The sequence below is a fragment of the Thalassophryne amazonica genome, chromosome 6 (assembly GCF_902500255.1).
Source record: "Thalassophryne amazonica chromosome 6, fThaAma1.1, whole genome shotgun sequence".
In the NCBI taxonomy this organism is placed as follows: Eukaryota; Metazoa; Chordata; class Actinopteri; order Batrachoidiformes; family Batrachoididae; genus Thalassophryne; species Thalassophryne amazonica.
Window position 1 is genome coordinate 52072477 of NC_047108.1, and position 20567 is coordinate 52093043.

Genomic DNA, 20567 nt, shown 5'->3' on the forward strand with positions numbered 1-20567 from the left:
GTTATCATATGCTCAATAGTGTGCTATGTTTTCACTTTCTTGTGTCATCCATGTATTTTTAACATATTTACAATTGAACTTATTAAATAAAATCCCACACAAACACTTTTAATATGTAGATGATTTTCTGCATTCTGCCGCAAGCAGGTCCTTTTATTTTTACACACACATAAACAGAGCCAGTGGCGGAAGACATCAAACACACTGTACTTTTCATTCACGATAAGAGCAACATGACACTTAACTTCCCCATGGTAACAGCAACATGACATTTAAATAACTGATTAAACCAATTGAACAGCAAAAACACAATAAATCAATAACACTAACAACAGTGTTAAACAAACATGAGCCACAATAATAACATTAAAAAAAAAACCAAACTCCCATGGTGCATTGCAGGACAACTTCCATTGTTCACTGTTGTTTGCTAATTTCCCCAAAAAATATTAGTCCTATTAACTTTACATTTTTGCAGCATTCATCCTTGACCCAAAATATATAAGCATACCAAACAGGGAATGTCAGCTCTTCCCAGTTTCTCCATGATTGAAGCCATACACACGCATACATGCACACAGAGTCCACTTGGCTATTATAATGTATGTAGCTGTGTGGAGCTATTGTTTTCAAATTAATTTTGTTTCATTAAATGTTAATTTTTAACACCATCCAACACCTCCAGTGTACCTTGATGAAACATTTTGAGGCTCACACTGTAGTTGCAATAAATGATCATGATAATTTCTTAATTACTATGTTTGTAAGAGTGTGTGCTGCCATGTGTATGCGTCACTTTGCTTTGTGGTTTTTATTATTTGTTTTCCTATGCTAGTCATTTAAGCTGAGTATGTTTAATCTGTTTGTCTCATTCAGCACCACAGTTTTTATGACTTCATTGTGACCAAAGCGAGAGGAAAATCTGGTAAGTCAATACAGCCAGCTTTCAACCGTATATTGTACTTTTTACTTATTTTTAGTTATAAATGTCATATAAGTATATTTGTTTCTGCACCCTAAGTTGGCTTTCTTGCTGTTCAATTGAGTTGTTTTTATGTCCACAGGACCTCTTTTCAGCTTTGATGTTCACGATGATATTCGACTCGTGAATGATGCCACCATAGAGAAAGATGAGGTCAGGATTTTATTTTACTGCAAAAAAGTTTATTTTTAAAATGTTGAATCAATGACTGTCAGAGTTGAAATCTGTAAAAAAGCAACTCAGTTAACTAACACAAAGAATGATCACGCTGGAGACTGAATTTCATTTCCTGATCAGGAGAGAACGAACGACCCTTCCTCAAACTTCATCCTCGTCCGCTCTGAAGGGCCCGCCCACTCTGCTCCTGAATTTATTTGCACACAGACATATTACAAAACAATATACAAGGCACAGCTGTGTTTCTTCAGTCAATTCATATTTGTATCACTTTGCACCTGGAAGGCGCCTTGTGGTCTTGCTCAGACAGATAGTAATTGTTCTTCAAACTGAAACATTACAGCGCCAGCCTTGAACTAGTGTACAGGCTGTGTTATTCTCTGCTCAAGGCCGAAATATACATCTGTGCTCAGCAAAAACATAGCTGTAGCAAAACAGTCTGCACATTCACTAAAGCCAAAAATCAAATGTTACATTCTCGTGGGAGCAGAATAATGGTGCATGAACTCTCACACATGCATATATGTATATATGGAAAATAGAGAACAGAATCAAAAACAAGAACAAAGGCAGTTCATCAAAGTAAAGGCATTAACAATCAAAGTAAAGACAAAGACATTAATATTTGATAATAATATTGATAATACACTCAACAAAAATATAAATGCAACACTTTTGGTTTTGCTCCCATTTTGTATGAGATGAACTCAAAGATCTAAAACTTTTTCCACATACACAATATCACCATTTCCCTCAAATATTGTTCACAAACCAGTCTAAATCTGTGATAGTGAGCACTTCTCCTTTGCTGAGATAATCCATCCCACCTCACAGGTGTGCCATACCAAGATGCTGATTAGACACCATGATTAGTGCACAGGTGTGCCTTAGACTGCCCACAATAAAAGGCCACTCTGAAAGGTGCAGTTTTATCACACAGCACAATGCCACAGATGTCGCAAGATTTGAGGGAGTGTGCAATTGGCATGCTGACAGCAAGAATGTCAACCAGAGCTGCTGCTCGTGTATTGAATGTTCATGTCTCTACCATAAGCCGTCTCCAAAGGCGTTTCAGAGAATTTGGCAGTACATCCAACCAGCCTCACAACCGCAGACCACGTGTAACCACACCAGCCCAGGACCTCCACATCCAGCATGTTCACCTCCAAGATTGTCTGAGACCAGCCACTCGGACAGCTGCTGGAACAATCGGTTTGCATAACCAAAGAATTTTTGCACAAACTGTCAGAAACCGTCTCAGGGAAGCTCATCTGCATGCTCGTCATCCTCATCGGGGTCTCGACCTGACTCCAGTTCGTCGTCGTAACCGACTTGAGTGGGCAAATGCTCACATTCGCTGGCGTTTGGCACGTTGGAGAGGTGTTCTCTTCACGGATGATGCGAAGGAGATGTGTTGCACTGCATGAGGCAAATGGTGGTCACACCAGATACTGACTGGTATCCCCCCCCAATAAAACAAAACTGCACCTTTCAGAGTGGCCTTTTATTGTGGACAGTCTAAGGCACACCTGTGCACTAATCATGGTGTCTAATCAGCATCTTGATATGGCACACCTGTGAGGTGGGATGGATTATCTCAGCAAAGGAGAAGTGCTCACTATCACAGATTTAGACTGGTTTGTAAACAATATTTGAGGGAAATGGTGATATTGTGTATGTGGAAAAAGTTTTAGATCTTTGAGTTCATCTCATACAAAATGGGAGCAAAACCAAAAGTGTTGCGTTTATATTTTTGTTGAGTATATTTTTAAAGCTAAATATAAAATTGATGTTTAGCTGCGATCAGAGGTTTATCCAGCACCAAAACGTGATTTGGCATGTAGGTTTCAGTACTGTTCAGAGCATTTGTGGGTGGGAGGTCTGTATTATTGTACACTGCATGGAAGTTAGTTTGAAACAAAGTGGAGTAAGTGGATGAGTAAATTACCTCAGCTGTATTCTTCTGCCTTCAGTCTCATGCAGGTAAAGTGGTGCTGAGGAGCTGGTATGAGAAGAACAAACACATCTTCCCCGCTAGTCGCTGGGAGCCATACGATCCTGAGAAGAAATGGGACAAATATACGGTGAGAGTCAGATTAAGTCTGGGCCTGTTTTTCTCTGAGTTGAAATTTATACATAACTGTGTTCTCAAGAGCCAAAATCCTGGAATTGCTCATCGGCACCAAAGGTTGAGTCTACAGGACTGTTTCCACTGCAGGACCTCGACCTATAACCCAGGTCTCGCTATGTTTACAGGAACGGCCCCTTCCTGCCTTCTGCATATATTTCTTACTGACTGACATCAAATTCAACAAAATCCTGTCTACATTATTGTATGAGTTCTGGGGCTGTCCCAAATGTCGTGTTTCTGGCTTTGACTGTTCGCAGGTAATCAGCAGCTGGTCCAGGTCTCAGCCACGCATTTTGTCTAAAAACATCACAGAGCAGTGATCCAACCAAGTTATTAATAACTTGTAGAAATATTGCCTTTATAATTTATTTAATTATTCAGATCTGTTGAAACTATTTTCTAAATAAGTGCATGTTTTATCATGTGTAATGTTACTGTGGGTAACGGCTTCGTCGTGACGACTAGACAACAGATTAGTTTGCTTGGTTACTTTTAAAAATGAAATAAACAGCATTCACCTGTCTTGTGATACTCGAGGTGCTACCATAGTAAGCCAGTTCTAAATCTGGCATGCTGCCTTTGTCTTATCCTCGCTTAATTTGAAGTATGTGAGATGAGATTATAGCTGTTTGTCCACATTTTATTTAGAAATTATCTGTTTGTTTTGTATTTAAGCAGATACCAACTTCTAAAATTTAAAAACCAACTACCAAAATTAACAACCACATTTCCAAGTTGTTGAATATTCAAGCCCAGCCCCAGTGATTTAAACTTTAAAAAATAGTTATTGTTGTTGATCAGTGAAAAGTTCCAGGGATGAACTGAAAACAAGAACTGAAACATAAGCATCATAAACTGATGTAGTGCATTAAACAAGGTTGTTAAATTACTGTATCTACATTATGTCGATTTGCATGTTTGCCTCGCTGCATGTAACTGTGACTCCATAACATTAAAGAATTTTGATGAATGGCTTTTAATGTGGCCGACGATTGCTCTGCTGAAATATCATTCAGAAGCTTTTCTGTGTCAGATTTTTAGGACAGCCTGTTTTTAATTGACTAATGTGCTGTTTGCTTCCAGCTTTGATCCATTAACACTGTGTCTTAATTGTCCAAACCAGCTATCATAGAAGCCATGAATGTGAACTTTCCTGGAACATTTAGAGAAAATCAAACAGTAATTATTTGTGTGGCTGATTGAGACTAAATTATCAGTGTGCCGTGGAGCTGCTGCCAGGCATTTCCTGCATGGGAACGCTCTTGGCGTCAGAATATCACCTCCAGGGGTTTGGAAAATAGACCCTTGTGCTTAGTTTAATAATAATAATAGTGTCACGCATCATTTGGCTTAGAACACTCCTACAGTGGCTTGAAAGAAGACACATGCACACAGTGAAATGCCATTTTTACACAGTTTATGCAGTAAGGTCAAATCTCAGTAATTCATGATTTTGAACTTATGTTTGATCTTTTGGTAAAGTTTTTTTTCTTCTGTTCTTTGTTTTTCAGATCCGGTGAAACAGTGGCTCCTCACCATATTTCAGCAGTACTTTACTGAGACATGATAAACTATTGATTTATGGTTTTACGTTTGTTGTTGTATATTTGATTTGCTGGTTCAGTGTTTCCCAACAGGAAAACCTTTCACATGTATATAGCTCAGAATCCTTGTGGCATTTCTGCTGTGGAAAATAAATACATGTTGGAATTGAGATTAAAAACCTTTGATGTTATTTTGGCACCAACACAGATGTTTCTGTGACTTGTTCAGTCGATGTTCACCGGTGTTCCCTGTATGTGATAAATGTCACTTTGGCTGCTTCAGAGAAGAACCCAAACGTGTTCCAGAGCTGATTTATCTTTATCAGCATATAACAATCCTGTCCAGCAACATAGCTGTTAAAATGTGCAGCAACAGGGCTAAACAAACACCTGTAGCCTCAAGACACCACTCCCCTCCATGCCTACCTCCTGACAGTCTAGCACACTATCTATGGTACTTCCACATCCAGTTTCTTTGTTTACAGCTTTGGTGAACATTTGAAGTCTTGTGCACACAGACATGTGGGCTGCAGCAGCATGTGGAAGGAAGCTGTAGTTTTGTACCAGATCCTGATACTTAGTCGACCACTGTGGGCTGTGGACGACCTCTCGGCTGAGATCACGCCTCAGAACTGCAGTCTGGAATGTGTTCAACAGGTGAGTTCGAGCCGTAAGTCTCTATGGAATTTTCTCACACACTATTAACATGTAAGGAGCACCTTCACCATCTGGAGGTGTACTGTCAGGAAGATAAATGTATGTGAAGACATAAACGCGATTGTTTTGGGATTTAGATCACACACTGTCTTTTCCACCGACTGTATCACGACACAAATTTTTTAACGCATTCGCATCCAGACATCCCTCCAGCATGTTCTGGGTGTTCCTCCACCCAGTTGGACGTGCTTGAAAGACCTTCCCAGGAAGATGACAAGGGGCATCCTCACCAGATACCCGAACCAACTCAGCTGGCTCCTTTTGATGCAAAGAAGCTGCGGCTCTACTCAGAGTCCCTCACAGATGTTTGGGCTTCTCACCCTGTCCCTGAGGCTAATCCCAGATACCCAACAGAGAACTCTAATTTTAATTTTTTCTTTCGGTCATTACCCTAAGCTCATGACCATAGGTGAGAATAGGAGCAGAAATCGTGAGTCTCGCTTTCTGGCTCAGGTCTCTCTTTACCACAGCAGTCCAGTACAGCTGCCACAAAACATCAGACACCGCCCCAGTCAGTATATTGATCTTATGCTCCACACTGGAGGGATTATATTTCCCAGATGGCTTTGGAGTGCCTCGATATAGATATATATATATATATATATATATATACAGTGAGGAAAATAAGTATTTTGCAAGTTCTCCCACGTAGAAATCATGGAGGGGTCTGAAATTTTCATTTTAGGTGCATGTCCACTGTGAGAGGCATAATCTAAAAAAAAAAAAAAAGAAATCGGAAATCACAATGTATGAATTTTTAATAATTTATTTGTATGTTACTGCTGCAAATAAGTATTTGAACACCTGTGAAAATCAATGTTAATATTTGGTACAGTAGCCTTTGTTTGCAATTACAGAGGTCAAATGTTTCCTGTAGTTTTTCACCAGGTTTGCGCACACTGCAGCAGGGATTTTGGTCCACTCCTCCATACAGATCTTCTCTAGATCTTTCAGGTTTGGAGTTTCAGCTCCCTCCAAAGATTGAGTTCAGGTCTGGAGACTGGCCAGGCCACTCCAGGACCTTAAAATGCTTCTTACGGAGCCCCTCCTTAGTTACCCTGGCTGTGTGTTTGGGGTCATTGTCATGCTGGAAGACCCAGCCATGACCCATCTTCAATGTTCTTACTGAAGAAAGGAGGTTGTTTGCCAAAATCTCACAATACATGACCCCATCCATCCTCCCTTCAATACGGTGCAGTCGTCCTGTCCCCTTTGCAGAAGAGCACCCCCAGAGTATGATGTTTCCACCCACATGCTTCACGGTTGGGATGGTTTTCTTGGGGTTGTTCTCGTCCTCTAAACATGTGGAGTTGATTCCAAAAAGCTCTATTCTGGTCTCATCTGACCACATGACCTTCTCCCATGCCTCCTCTGGATCATCCAGATGGTCACTGGTGAACTTCAAACGGGCCTGGACATGTACTGGCTTGAGCAGGGGGACCTTGCTGCCCTGCAGGATTTTAAACCATGACAGCATCATGTGTTACTAATGTAATCTTTGTGACTATGGTCCCAGCTCTCTTCAGGTCATTGACCAGGTCCTCCTGTGTAGTTCTGAGCTTTCTCAGAATCATCCTTACCCCACAAAGTGAGATCTTGCATGGAATCCCAGACCGAGGGAGATTGACAGTCATCTTGTGTTTCTTCCACTTTCTAATCAATAATCATAACATTTGTTGTCTTCTATCAAGCTGCTTGCCTGTTGTCCTGTAGTCCATCCCAGCCTTGTGCAGGTCTACAGTTTTGTCCCTGGTGTCCTTAGACAGCTCTTTGGTCTTGGCTATGGTGGACATGTTGGAGTGTGATTGACTGAGTGTATGAACAGGTGTCTTTTATACAGGTAACAAGTTCAAACAGGTGCAGTTAATACAGGTAAAGAGTGCAGAATAAGAGGGCTTCTTAAAGAAAAATTAACAGGTCTGTGTGAGCCAGAATTCTTGCTGGTTGTTAGGGGATCAAATACTTATTTGCAGCAGTAACATACAAATAAATTATTAAAAAAATCATACATTGTGATTTCCGGATTTTTTTTTTTTTTTTTTTTAGATTATGTCTCTCACAGTGGAGATGCACCTAAGATGAAAATTTCAGACCCCTCCATGATTTCTAAGTGGGAGAACTTGCAAAATCGCAGGGTGTTCAAATACTTATTTTCCTCACTGTATATATAGGGTGTCCCAAAAAAATATACAACATTTAAAACACTCGGTTTGACCCTTAAATGCTACAAACTTTTAATCACTTATGTTTCTTTTTTACTTGCAGAGACCCTGAAGTTTATGTTGATGCCAAGCAAGCCTCAGGAAAATGCCAAGATTAACCATACTACAACGAACAATAATTATTGAGTTTTGGTACCAGACCAAGAGTGTCAAACAGGTGCAGCGACTTTATGCTAGACTGACGAAATGCAGGGCCAATATTGACATTGGTATGAAAAACTTCAACCTTTCAGCTTTCTATCCAGCCATAAATTTTTTTCCTCAACATATGCTTTGACCATTTTCTTTGCTGATAAAATGTTGTATTTTTTTGGGGGGACACCCCTTTATTGACCGAGTTTCATTCATGAAGTCAGTGGTGTGTGTGTCGTCTGTGTCCTCGGAAACAGAAACAACAAGCGTTTCTGTTCCCCTTGAATCCCTTAATTGGGATAAGCGAGTATAGAAAATGGATGGATATTTAAAACACAAAATATCACTCAAATTCACATTAATAGAGACATTTTTTTTCTCCCCGTCTGTATATATATTAATGGTAAATGCCACACTGGCAGAAACATTTATGAACATTAATACACATATATGCAATTTATTCTTGCAAGATAGAACGTGGTGTGCATGTGTGACCCCCATCTGCCCTTCCCCATCAGCCTACAACTTCCTACTCAAAGCCAAACGACAACTTCTTTCAGGAAGGGCAGACCACCAAAACAACACAAAGACAGACAAGAACGAAAGTGGTGAAGGGAACAACTGTGACGTGAGACACTGAGGAGACGGGGCCCCAACCATACAACATACCAGGCCAAACAACCACACATGAACAAACAGTGACAGCAACAGTCTGTTGTCTAGTTAGTGAGCATCCATACCCTAATCTAGGACACCAGAGTCTTGATCCCCTTGAGAGCACCCAAAACCAAATTGTTGACGGCCACAAACACACCATCCACACAGAGACCCAGATCACAGCTAAATATCCGATCACTACTGTGGCTGGTGTTTTGGGCCAAGAGTACAGAACCTTACCGTGACATGGACCACTCCGGCACGTCAGAAGCCATATGGCCAACCACAAGCAATGACAGAAATGGGTCCAGGATGCAGGGCCCCAGGAGAAACCAGGAGAAAAATGGCAGTGGAAGGGCACAGTGACAGGAAGGCCAGCCACCAGAGCCACCAGGGCAGTATGACGAACCAACGGGAGCGGCCTGTAGTCTACATTGTTTGGGGGTCCCCCACAAAGCAACAGCACTATAAGCAATGTAGTAATCCAGTAATTCCAGTAATGTTCTCCTCTGGGTGTCCAATCAACCACCACTTTTTGCGATTAGAAGCATCACATGTACCTGTAAAAGAAAGATGATGGCATCAGAGTCTTCTCCCGTTAGGGTGGCATTGTCTTGCCAGCGAAGTGAGAGGAAAATGTGTCACTCTGGGGGACCTCTAAATCTTATCTGATTGAGTTCAAATTTTGTCTGCACCTATAAAACCCCAAGTGGAACAAAAACAACGTGTGGCCCAAAGTCTCTCACAACTTTTATTTTTTCACTATATAACGTGAACAGCCCTAATATTCAACAATGCCATTTTTGTGTCACATACATTTTGTCTGAATATTGCCCTGGAAGAACGGGTTTGCACTTTGAACACGACGGACATTTATTTACAAGCTTCGACAACCGACAGGTCTCTTCTCTGTATTTCTGCCTATATCTGCGCTCTGCCTACAGCAGTCACATCCTTTTATAGGGGCATTCAGCACCCCTGCAGGTAACCCCAAGTTACTGCACTCTCAGAACTTTCTAGATACCACAGTCCTCCCCTGTAGACTAACTGCATTTGTCTTTTTTCTTCCTTTCATATGCATGTGCAGTTTCCTTTACATAATGCAACTTACACATATTATTATTTCCATTTCTATGGCAACATTCCTTTTCAATTCCAGACGTTGTGAAGGACGCACATTTCTTCTTGGGTGCTCCACACGTTGTGTACCCACATCTTGGTCAGTTTCCACCAAAACCTGAGGAACTTTATTCTGAGGAAAAATGGTTATCTGTTCACCTGCAGTGTCCTTTGACTCATTTTCTGAATCGTTCAGTTCATTGTCAAAATCATAGCCATATAATCATCAACATCAGTGACAATGTTTTCTGGGTTTACATTGTTTTTCTTTTCCTTCAATAATTGATTCACATGTCTTTTGATACAGGTTCCATTTACAGACACCATGTATGTAACCGGACTCAAAACCTGGGTAATTTCACAATTCACCATCTCTCTCCTCCCCTGTAGTTTTGTACAAGCACTGTTTGTCCCACAGAGAAACTCCTGAGTCTGCCCTTCACATTTGACTGTTTCTGAACATGTCGATCCTGGATAGATTGAGAGAAATTTGGTTTTAGCAAAGATTACCTGGTGCAGATGTATCTTTTCAAAAAGAGTTCTGCTGGTGTTTTTCCAGTTGTCATGTATGGCATATTTTGTTAACCAAACAAAAAAATTGCAATACATTGTTGCAAAGACATACCACTAACTGCTCTACTTTTGGCTGAGGACCTTTTAAAGTTTTGTACCAGCCTCTCTGCCAATCCATTTGAAGCTGGGTGGTAGGACAGCGTTTTGATCTGCTTGACAGCATTCGGCTTCAGAAATGTCTCAAATTCACTTGCAGTGAATTGAGGTATTATCAGTTACCACTTCTGGTTTCTCAAGACTTTGATTGTTTTGCACGTGCATATGAATAATTTCAGGCATCTATCTCCACAAGGAACATTTGCTTCTTGGACTCTGCAAGATCAAGGTGTATTCTCTCCCATGGATCTGAAGCCCTTTTCCAAGTGTGTACTGGTGCTGTAGCAGGAATACTACACTGATATTTGCAGATGTCACAGTGATTTACCTCATTTTCCAATGTCAGCCACCACAATATGCTCCTAGTCAAGGACTTCATTTTTACCATGCCCCAGTGGCTGTCATGTAGCTCTGAAAGTAAGGTGTTTTTCTGACTCTCTGGAATGATTACTCTGAATCCCCAAAGAAAGCATTCATCTTCCACACACAGATCAAATTTTCAGCTGAATACTCTCATCAGACATCTGTTTTGGCCAACCTGACTTAACATATTGTTTCTCCTTCACCAGTGTGGGATCTCTCTCTGTTTCATGTGCAAACTACTGACCTGTGATAGTTGAACTGTTTAGGTAAGAAACTCAAAATACTGGATTTGACCATGGAAAAATTTTCATCTGCTATTGACAATCTGGGTAATGCATCTGCATTCCCATGTTGTTGTGACGGTTTGTACCTGATCTCATCGGTGCTAAAATCAAGGACCATCTCTGCATCCGAGCTGCTGCTAATGGTGGTACTCATGTTTTTGGACCTAAGATTCCAAATAAGTACTCAAAGTTCATTACTCAAAAGACTAAGCCTAATGCGGCTTTCTTTATGTGTGAGTACTTTTTCTCCACTTTTGTTGTAGAAGCAAAAGCTGTTGACTTTTGAATTCCATCTTGCATTTGGTGAGATCACTTGGCAACACCTACTGGTCAGGGGCGTAGGCAGAAATCATAAAATGGGTGGGCCCAGAAAAAATCAGACGGGCCCAACCTTTAGGGTTGTAGGTAAGGTGTAGGTATTATAATACACCTTTTGAAGAATATGCCTCGTTTGGACATCGCAAGCAACGTTATCACTTAACCTACAGCACTGGCAAAGTGAGCACACAGACGCAACACGTCAGACACAAGTACTCTTCATGGATAATGTAAGCTGCAGTGCAGCACCCCACACACACACCCACACGCCTAAACCCAAAACGTCAATAGGTATTTAAATAAGGCATTGTTTCAAAAATGAATTACAAGTGTAATGATGAACACGTCTCAGCCAACTGCACAGACGCTGTGTGCACAGTTACACAGACGCAAAGTGTCAGACACAAGCACCCCATGGACAATACAAACAGCAACGCAACGCTTAGTCATGTAAAGTCCTTTAAAAAAAAAATTCAAAATATATCCGCAACATGAAAACAGGTTGGCTCGGCGGCCAAATTATGAAACTGATAAACGATGGAAACCATGGCTCGGCGGCCAAATTAAAAACCATCAGAATGGACACCAACATGATTCGTGACAGTTGCAATATAATATTAACAATTAGGCCTATTTAGAAGAAAAAAGTAATTAATGGTCTCACACTTACATTTGCCGAATCCTTTTAATGCTACAGCAGGAGACGACGGGGTTTTTTGTTGAACTCTCTTATCACGTCATCATAGTCCAACGATTCGGTCAGTTCTCTTTCAAGGGAAAGCACGGAGAGTGTATTCAGTCTGTGAGTCAACATGGATGTTCTGGTGGATGTTTTTATCTGATTAACAGTAGAAAACAGCGAAATCCACGAAGTAGTCAGCGCTATTTTTTTGCAATTATTATAGTTGTTTTAAGGCTGTAAAACTCCACTACACACTTTATACACTTTTCTCAAACAGGCATTAAAATTTTCTCACTTTTCTCTCTTGTGTAAACACACTGTTTTTTCTTCTGGACGAGAAGATTATAAACAGACACACACAGAACACATTGCGCGTGCTCTCCCTTCGCTCACTGCCTCCGGAGGTACGGATGCGGGACCTGCAAAGAATCCAAGTCCTCTCTCGGTGGCCACGGAGCTCTGCGGCTGCGGTCAACATCCGCATCAAAACAGCGAGTGTAGTCTCTGGACCTGTTGCCAGATTTGCCGCAATTCCGCACAGCAGACAGGAGGGCGGTGTGAGTGGCCCACTGCTGCATTTACCGAGCCCGCAGAAAGCGCATCAGAGGCAGTGAGAGCAATCGCGGTGATGCCGACCGGTGCCACGACCGGTCCGCCTGATAAGGACGCAGAACACAATGCGCCGTTAAAAAAAAAAAGCATGCAAAATTGCTCTTAAAAAAAATACACAAAACTGCGAGGCCGCGAAAGGTGAACCGTGTTATAGTGAGGGACCACTATAACACTATATATAATCAGATGATTGGTTCATTTGGGCTGTCTTGCACCTTTCTTTTCCAGTCATGAGGGACCCACCTCTTCTGGTCATGAGCAACACCCTGGCAATGTGCCCTTTCTTCTTGCAGCTCCGGCACTCTGCCTCCTTAAAATGGCAGTCATCTTGCATCTGTCCTTTCCCTTTGCACCTGTAGCACAGTTTTCCACTTTCCTTGGGAACAGCTCTCTTGGAAAAGGCATTGGTTTTCAGGGACTTTTAGGACCACTGCTTTGCACTTTGTTCCGCTACTTCGTGTGCCAGGCCCATTTCATAATCTAAGCATAAGTCTTTTGTGTGGGTAACATTCAACATTCGGTCCCAAAGCTCATTACTGTTAACACCACAAACGAATCTGTCTCTTTATGCCTCATCCAAAAATGCTTTGAATTTGCACATTGACGCCAGCTTTCTGAGACTAGCCATAAATTCACTGATAGACTCATCTTCTCTTTGCGTTCAGGTGTTAAACTTATATCTTTCAGCAATAAAGTTCATTTTTGGCACAAAATGGGCGTGCAGTTATCAAGTCAGTCAACTTACATGTGGAAGATTTTAAGGGCGAGGACAATTCCATTAGCAGGGTGTGGTTCTTTTTTCCATTGACCGTCAAAAACACTGCTTTTGACTTTTCAACACCATACTTCAGTCCGTTTGCCACAAAGAATTGTTCTAGCCATTCTAGGTAGGCTATAAATTCTTCCTCTGTTTTGTCAAAGCGGAGGTCTTCTCCATGTCCTAACTTTGCCACCATTACACATGTGCTCCTCATCTCAACGGAGTGAAAAAAGTTGGCCCCACAGAAATGGTCAAAACCATTTCTGTCAAATAATTTGTGAAAATTAAGTTTGTATAAATATTTTATTATCAAAATATCATTTGGGCTAGTGACCTGGTCATGAAGATCTGTTGATCGGTTCATTAGTTACACTCCATTGTAGGTATTATCTGCTTATTTCAGCAAGACAATGCCAAGCCACATTCTGCATGTGTTACAACAGCGTGACTTCATAGTAAAAGAGTGCGTGTATTAGACTGGCCTGCCTACAGTCCAGACCTGTCGCCCTTTGAAAATGTGTGGCACATTATGAAGCACAAAATACGACAACGGAGACCCCAGACTGGTGAACAACTGAACTGACTGTTGAACAACTGAAGTTGTACATCAAGCAAGAATGGGAAAGAATTCTACCTAAAAAGCTTCAACAATTATTGTCATCAGTTCCCAAACACTTATTGAGTGTTTGTTAGAAGGAAAGGTGATGTAACACAGTGGTAAACATCCCACTGTCCCAGCCTTTTTGAAACGTGTTGCAGGCAACCATTTCAAATGAGCAAATATTTACACAAAAATAATAAGGTTTATAAAGTAAGTATAAGTTTGAACATTAAATATCTTGTCTTTGTGGTGTATTCAATTGAATATAATCAATTCAATCAATCAATTTTTTTATATAGCGCCAAATCACAACAAACAGTTGCCCCAAGGCGCTTTATATTGTAAGGCAAGGCCATACAATAATTATGTAAACCCCAACGGTCAAAACAACCCCCTGTGAGCAAGCACTTGGCTACAGTGGGAAGGAAAAACTCCCTTTTAACAGGAAGAAACCTCCAGCAGAACCAGGCTCAGGGAGGGGCAGTCTTCTGCTGGGACTGGTTGGGGCTGAGGGAGAGAACCAGGAAAAAGACATGCTGTGGAGGTGAGCAGAGATCAATCACTAATGATTAAATGCAGAGTGGTGCATACAGAGCAAAAAGAGAAAGAAACAGTGCATCATGGGAACCCCCCAGCAGTCTACGTCTATAGCAGCATAACTAAGGGATGGTTCAGGGTCACCTGATCCAGCCCTAACTATAAGCTTTAGCAAAAAGGAAAGTTTTAAGCCTAATCTTAAAAGTAGAGAGGGTGTCTGTCTCCCTGATCTGAATTGGGAGCTGGTTCCACAGGAGAGGAGCCTGAAAGCTGAAGGCTGAGAAGAGGTTGAAGAGGATTTGCAAATCATTGTATTCTGTTGTTATTTACATTTTACACGTCTCAACTTCATTGGAATTGGGGTTGTAATTTAACAGCCTTGTACCTGCATTGATCTGAATTGCCAAGGTATATGCACTTGTGAGACATATGCACTGACGTTCATAATCTGCGGAAGTATGAAGGTGCCAACATAGATTTTTTTTTTCTTTAACTAAAAAGAAAGTTGTTCTCTCTTCTGTAGGGAAGACCTGGATGTAAATACTGCAGAATAACCAGAGATGATGTGAAGAAGACTCTGGGTGTACAGTTATTTGAAGCATTTGGAAGTAAGTGTGACAAAACATGTTCCAATCCCTGTAAATGCTTGCACTATGCACACATCAATCTACTGTACACTTGAGTGCAGAGAAACTGGACAGTCATGATATTCAGTATTCTATTAAAAAAAAAATCAGCAAATTTTTGCTAAGTCCCACAGAGTAGTCCCATTCATTTATTTGGAATGCTTTACAAAAATCCACATAGGTTGAAATTCATGTTCGAGTTCGATGAGTACTGGTGGAACGATGATGGTTGATTTGATGGTGAAATTACTCTTCTGGCACTGAATTCTATTCACAAATACCTTACCTAGCAAAACCCCACTGAGATTTGCTGGCTGACAGCAAGCTGGAGGATCAGCCACAAGAACCATTATGTTATGTTCAACATTGTATATCCAAAAGATGTACCTTATAACAAAAGAAGCGTAAGGCTTCAATCTTGGAATAAATTTTGTTTTGCTCAAAGTACCTTGCCCACTCCAGTCATCTGTCAGGGTCAGGACATACTTTGTTTTAATTAGGCTGAGGATCACTAGACCACAGATGGTGTTTTGTCTTTTACATTCATTCATTTTTTGTATTTATTTGGGTCCTGTTCGCAGTGGCAGTTGACTATGCAGCTTATCCCACACTTCCTGATTCTCAGCCAAGTCCTCTAGCTCATCATGGGGCATTCTGAACCATGCTCAAGCTCACTGGGAAATATAATACCGCCAGCGTGTTATGAGTCTTGCCCAGGGCCTCTTCTCAGTTGGACGTGTCTGGAAGACCACCGTTCTGGAGACAACCGGGGGTTACCCTCACCAGATGCCCGAACCACCTCAGCTGACTCCTTTCAATGCAGAGAATTAGTGGCTGTACTCATGGTCTCTCCGGGATATTCAATCTTCTAACGCTGTCCCAGAGTGTAAGCCCAGATTTCCATCAGAGGAATAAGGAATCTGCGACCTTGTTCTTTCAGTCATTACCCAAAGTTCATGACCATAGGTGAGGACAGGAGCGTAAATCAACTGGTAAATCAAGAGTCTCACTTTGTGTCTCACCTCTTTCTTCACCACAATGGTCTGGTATGACATTCGCAAACCATCCGATGCTCCAAACCATCTATCGTTCTCACCCTCTAACTTATCCCCACTCGTGTACAAGACCCTGAGATACTTCATCTCCTTCACTTGGGGAAAAAAAGGCCCTGACCCAGAGGGGCAACTTACCCTTTTCTGACAGCAGACCATGGTCTCAGATTTAGAGGTTGTAATTCTCATGCCAATCACTCATCTCTGTCTCAAACCTGCCCACTGTGCATCAAGGTCACTTGACTCATGAAGCCAACAGAACCACATCATTACATCAAAAGCAGAGATGCAAATCTGAGGTCACCAAACTGTACACCCTCCGGTCCCCCACAGTGCCTTAGCATCACGTCCATCAATGTCATCAACAACAGTATTGGTGACAGCCAGCAGGCCTGGCAGAGTCCAATACCCACCGGGAACAGGTCTGATGTGATGCAGAGAATACGGACACAGCTCCTACTTTGGTCATATTCAGACCAGACCGTGCGTTTCACTGGTTACCGAGACCCCATAGTCCCTCCACAGCCCCCATGGGACACCTTGAGGGACCTGGTTATATGCCTTTTCCAAGTCCACAAAAAACACGTAGACTGGTTATTTTGTCATTGTAACTTTGAAACAACAAAAACACTTCCTTCGTTGAAATGTTAACTTACTTACGTATGTCCATACAGAATCAGAATCAAAGTCTGTTCATTCAGGATTTCAGCTCAGATCAAAGTTCAGGATCAAAGTCTCAGTTCTACACGACACACCCCAAAGGCATCTGTGGCAGACAGATGAAGTCCGATGACTGCTCCTAGTGCCAAGGCTCTGGACGTGCGCAGAGAGCACTGCAAACTGCAATACAGCCAAGTCAGAATTCTCTGGGTGGTTACACCCTGAGAGAGAACCACAGCTACATTCACTGAGAACTTCGGCAGCTACGTGTGGACCCACTCCAGACTGTTGGTAGATCTGATCACCTAAGACACAAAATAACTTAACAGTTCAGCCAGCGGAGATGCTAGAATACTGCGCACATCATTCCTGAACAGTGCAGATGCGTACGAACTCTGATAACTGAAAAACAGTTAATATAGCTGGACATCGCGGAGTAGAACAGACTTTGAAAATGGAATTACAGCTGGAATTGCTGAACAGCGCGGAGGTGAACGGACTCTGAAGATTAACACCAAATAATGCTAAATGCTGCGTGTGAAAGCACACTAGGCGGACAGCAGAATATGTCCATGTTGAAGTAAAAGGCATGAAGACGTGACCGTGGAAAAACATGAATGATCCACTTTAAATAACTGAAGTCATATTCAGAGCTGGAGCTCACACTGCGGAAAAAACATGATTGATAACGTTAACATTTCAAACCTAACAGCTCACTAAGGAATATACAGTTGGTTATGTCTGAACCAGAAAACTCGCAGAGGAAATAAAATACAGCAGATTAAGCCTGGAAGCTTGTAACAGGAAAAAAAAAACACAGCTGCTTACGTTCAGAGCATTGGAGCCCAACTCGACAGGTTACTTTCTAAACCTGGAATATCACTTTAGGAAAAACATGACAAGTTACATTCTGGGCCTGGAAGCTAGAGTGAGAAAAACACAATAAGTTACCGTCATGAGTGTGGTAGCTCACAGCAGAAAAATCACGACGGAATAACATTTGGAGCACGGAGGCTCCCTGCGGGAAGATCACAGTAGGTACGTACTGAGCATGGAGGCTCATTGCACTGTCCAACTCCATGTCATTTAGAAAAACCAAGAAATCACAGCTTTCCCCTGTTACTCTGTAAGTCCTGATTTGAATAAGGACTTGACCTGACAGGACTTGACAGTCTCCCTGAATCAAAGTATTGGCCATAATTTTTCAGGACACTCTGGAAAGCCTTCTCTGGAAACACTTCTCTCATGTCATCAAACGTCCCTGGATTGACTCATTCTAAGAAGCGCAAACTTTCCAAATTTGAAAAACGCAGAGGAATCTGCTCTATGAGACTATCAAAGATGGCCATGTACAGATTTCTGTAGCGCTCCTGGAGATCCTGGAATTGGTAGAGATGGCGCTTTCTCATGGATTCATCTTATGGGTCGATGTGAGACCACTTCACTTTGACAAAAGCAAGAAGAGACACAATTCTTTCTTGCAGTGGAGAACATATATGTCCCTCTGCTGGATGATATCAAATTCCACATCAGTCTCTGAGAAGATTTGTTCATATGTGTACTACAACAACACAAACTCAAAATCCTCCAGTTTCATGACAAAAGCTTTGGCACAATCCAGTGTGTCATCATCTAGTGTCTTATCTGCAGTGATGTTATAAAACATCTGGTCCTATTGTCGGTGGGGGTGGCGGTGGCGGGGGGGAGAGAGTTTGGCGGCCATCGTTTCTTTTCAGTTGGGTCTGTCTGCTCTACCGTTGGTGGGTTGGGGTCCGGTGCCTGGGCGGGGGGTGGTGCCTCTCCCGGGGGCTCGGGTGTGCATGGCCTCCCGTGCCCCAGCCTCTCCCTCCGGGTTTGTGGGGCCCACCTGTCTCCCCTTTGCTCCTCGGCTGCGCCTGCCACTCCGGGGTCTCATCCTGCACCTTCCATGATTTGGGGACCTCCGGGCAGGGTGGTGCATCCATCTGCGGCTCCCTGGCCCCCTGTCCCCCCTGTTGGTTTGCTCCTCCCTGGTCTCCGGTGCTCCTCTGGGGCTGCCCGCCTCCCCCCATCCCGTGGTTTCCCTGGCACCTCCGCCGGATCTGGGGTTGGGCTGGGGGCCCGGTGGGGCCGGTGTGGGTGGCCTCCTCCCCTTGCTGCGCCTCTCCCTCCGCCTGCTGCTTGGGGTTGGGCCTCACGTGTCACACCTTTTTAATGCACCAGGTTAGCACCTGCACGCACATCATATTGGGTTGTAAATAGCACATTGTAGGGTTCACATGATTTGCGGTAGGGTGTTGGGGATGGGTTTGCAGGGCAGTCTGTGGCGCAGCTGTGCACTGCAGCCTTCCACTGCGATCTCCATCCGCCACTCCTGCCTTGCAGTTTTAATGCACACACCTTACTTCTACACGTTTAGTAAATACCTTCACCAATTTAGAGTCGGGGTCACTAGGCGGTGGTGGGTTTGCAGGGCAGGCTGTGGAACAGCGGTGTGCCGTGGACATCCATGGCAGTCTGCCACCTGCCGTCTCTTGTGGTGGTCAGCCCTTCCTGATAGAAGCTGTCGGTTGGCTCTGAGTAGGATGTTGTAGGCTGATCGGAAACGGTGGATGGGGGTCACAGACATACCACATTTACTCATGCACTACATACCTTCTGTCTTGCAAGAATAAATTGCATATATGCATATTAATGTTCATAAATGGTTCTGCAAGTGTGGCACTTACCATTACTATATATGTAGACAGGGGGGAAAAATAAATAAATAAATAAAACATCTGCAGGAGGCCGTCATAGTTGTTAAGTAGGAGCATTTCCGGACAACCTTGAAGAGCCTGCAGACTCAAGAAAAGATGTCCTCTTTGTGGATTTAGAGAAAAATGTGGCAAACCCAGAGAGTGATGCAAAAAAAATTCTGCACTCAGGCAAGCATTTAGTCCCCTGTGACAGATTTGTCTGTGTGCACAGCAATGCACAAACATTGCACTGGGGGCAGTTGCCTTCACTTTGGCCTGTAGACCATTGAGGGCTGAAGCCATGACAGCAGCCCCATTGTTTGTTTATGCCACAAATTTACCCCTAAAATTCCAGCCCTGCATGTTTTCATTTAAAACTTCAAAAACAGAGTGAGCATCTCACTCCTCAGAAACATCAGAAAACCAATAAAGCCCTCTTGAGTTTTACCTGTGCGATCAAGTTGAGCATGACAAGCAATATGCTGACAAATAGGCCGTGTGTTCATCTTGCCACAAATACAATGGAATATCAAAAAGTTTTGAGCCTCAAACAGAAAGAGCAAGATATTTGGATTTATAATGTTTTATTTTTCAACATAGTCCCCTTCCAACTCCATACACTTGTTCCATGTAGTTTGTCAGTCATTGATTCCCAATTGGTAGAACTCAACATCTTTGCTCCCCTAACCAGCCCTCCGTTGCAGCAGTCAGCTCATCGCCATCCTCAAATCTCTGGCCCTGAAGGTATTTTTCAGCCTGGGAAAGAGGTGGAAGGCGCTAGGGGCTAGGTCTGGAGAATAGGCTGGGTGAGGAAGAAGTTCATAGCCGTACACGTGCACAGCATCCATGGCAACCCGGCTGGTGTGGACTGGTGCGTTGTCCTGGTGAAGCAGAATGCCACGACTGACACTGGAGGGTATGTCTCTTCCACACAGTGTTATGACTCAACAATTGAAGTGAGCAATGTGATCCTATATGAAATAAGTAGCTAAGGCATTGATGTAG

The 20567-nt window shown here is 42.7% G+C and overlaps 2 protein-coding genes and 1 long non-coding RNA gene across 4 annotated transcripts in view; 2 read left to right on the forward strand and 1 right to left on the reverse strand.

Moving 5' to 3' along the window:
- fam50a (family with sequence similarity 50 member A) overlaps positions 1–5002 on the forward strand; it is a 28743-nt gene extending 23741 nt beyond the window's left edge. The window contains exons 10-13 of the mRNA XM_034172175.1: positions 877–925; positions 1065–1135; positions 3133–3243; positions 4802–5002. Coding sequence (XP_034028066.1) covers positions 877–925; positions 1065–1135; positions 3133–3243; positions 4802–4810 — 240 coding nt within the window. The 3' untranslated portion in view covers positions 4811–5002. The remainder of the gene's footprint in view (positions 1–876; positions 926–1064; positions 1136–3132; positions 3244–4801) is intronic.
- Positions 5003–5129: 127 nt separating this feature from the next.
- Positions 5130–20567, forward strand: part of si:ch211-207e14.4 (interleukin-17 receptor D) — a 52854-nt gene continuing 37416 nt past the window's right edge. For both annotated transcript variants that reach the window (XM_034172173.1, XM_034172174.1), the window contains exons 1-2: positions 5130–5491; positions 15031–15115. In XM_034172173.1, the coding sequence (XP_034028064.1) occupies positions 5372–5491; positions 15031–15115 (205 nt within the window). In that variant the 5' untranslated portion in view covers positions 5130–5371. The remainder of the gene's footprint in view (positions 5492–15030; positions 15116–20567) is intronic.
- LOC117512188 lies at positions 8046–20551 on the reverse strand. The gene is made up of 4 exons (XR_004561235.1): positions 20471–20551; positions 16817–16819; positions 13215–13219; positions 8046–8057 (listed from the first exon to the last, which is right to left on the reverse strand). It is a non-coding gene; the product is annotated as an uncharacterized LOC117512188 (long non-coding RNA).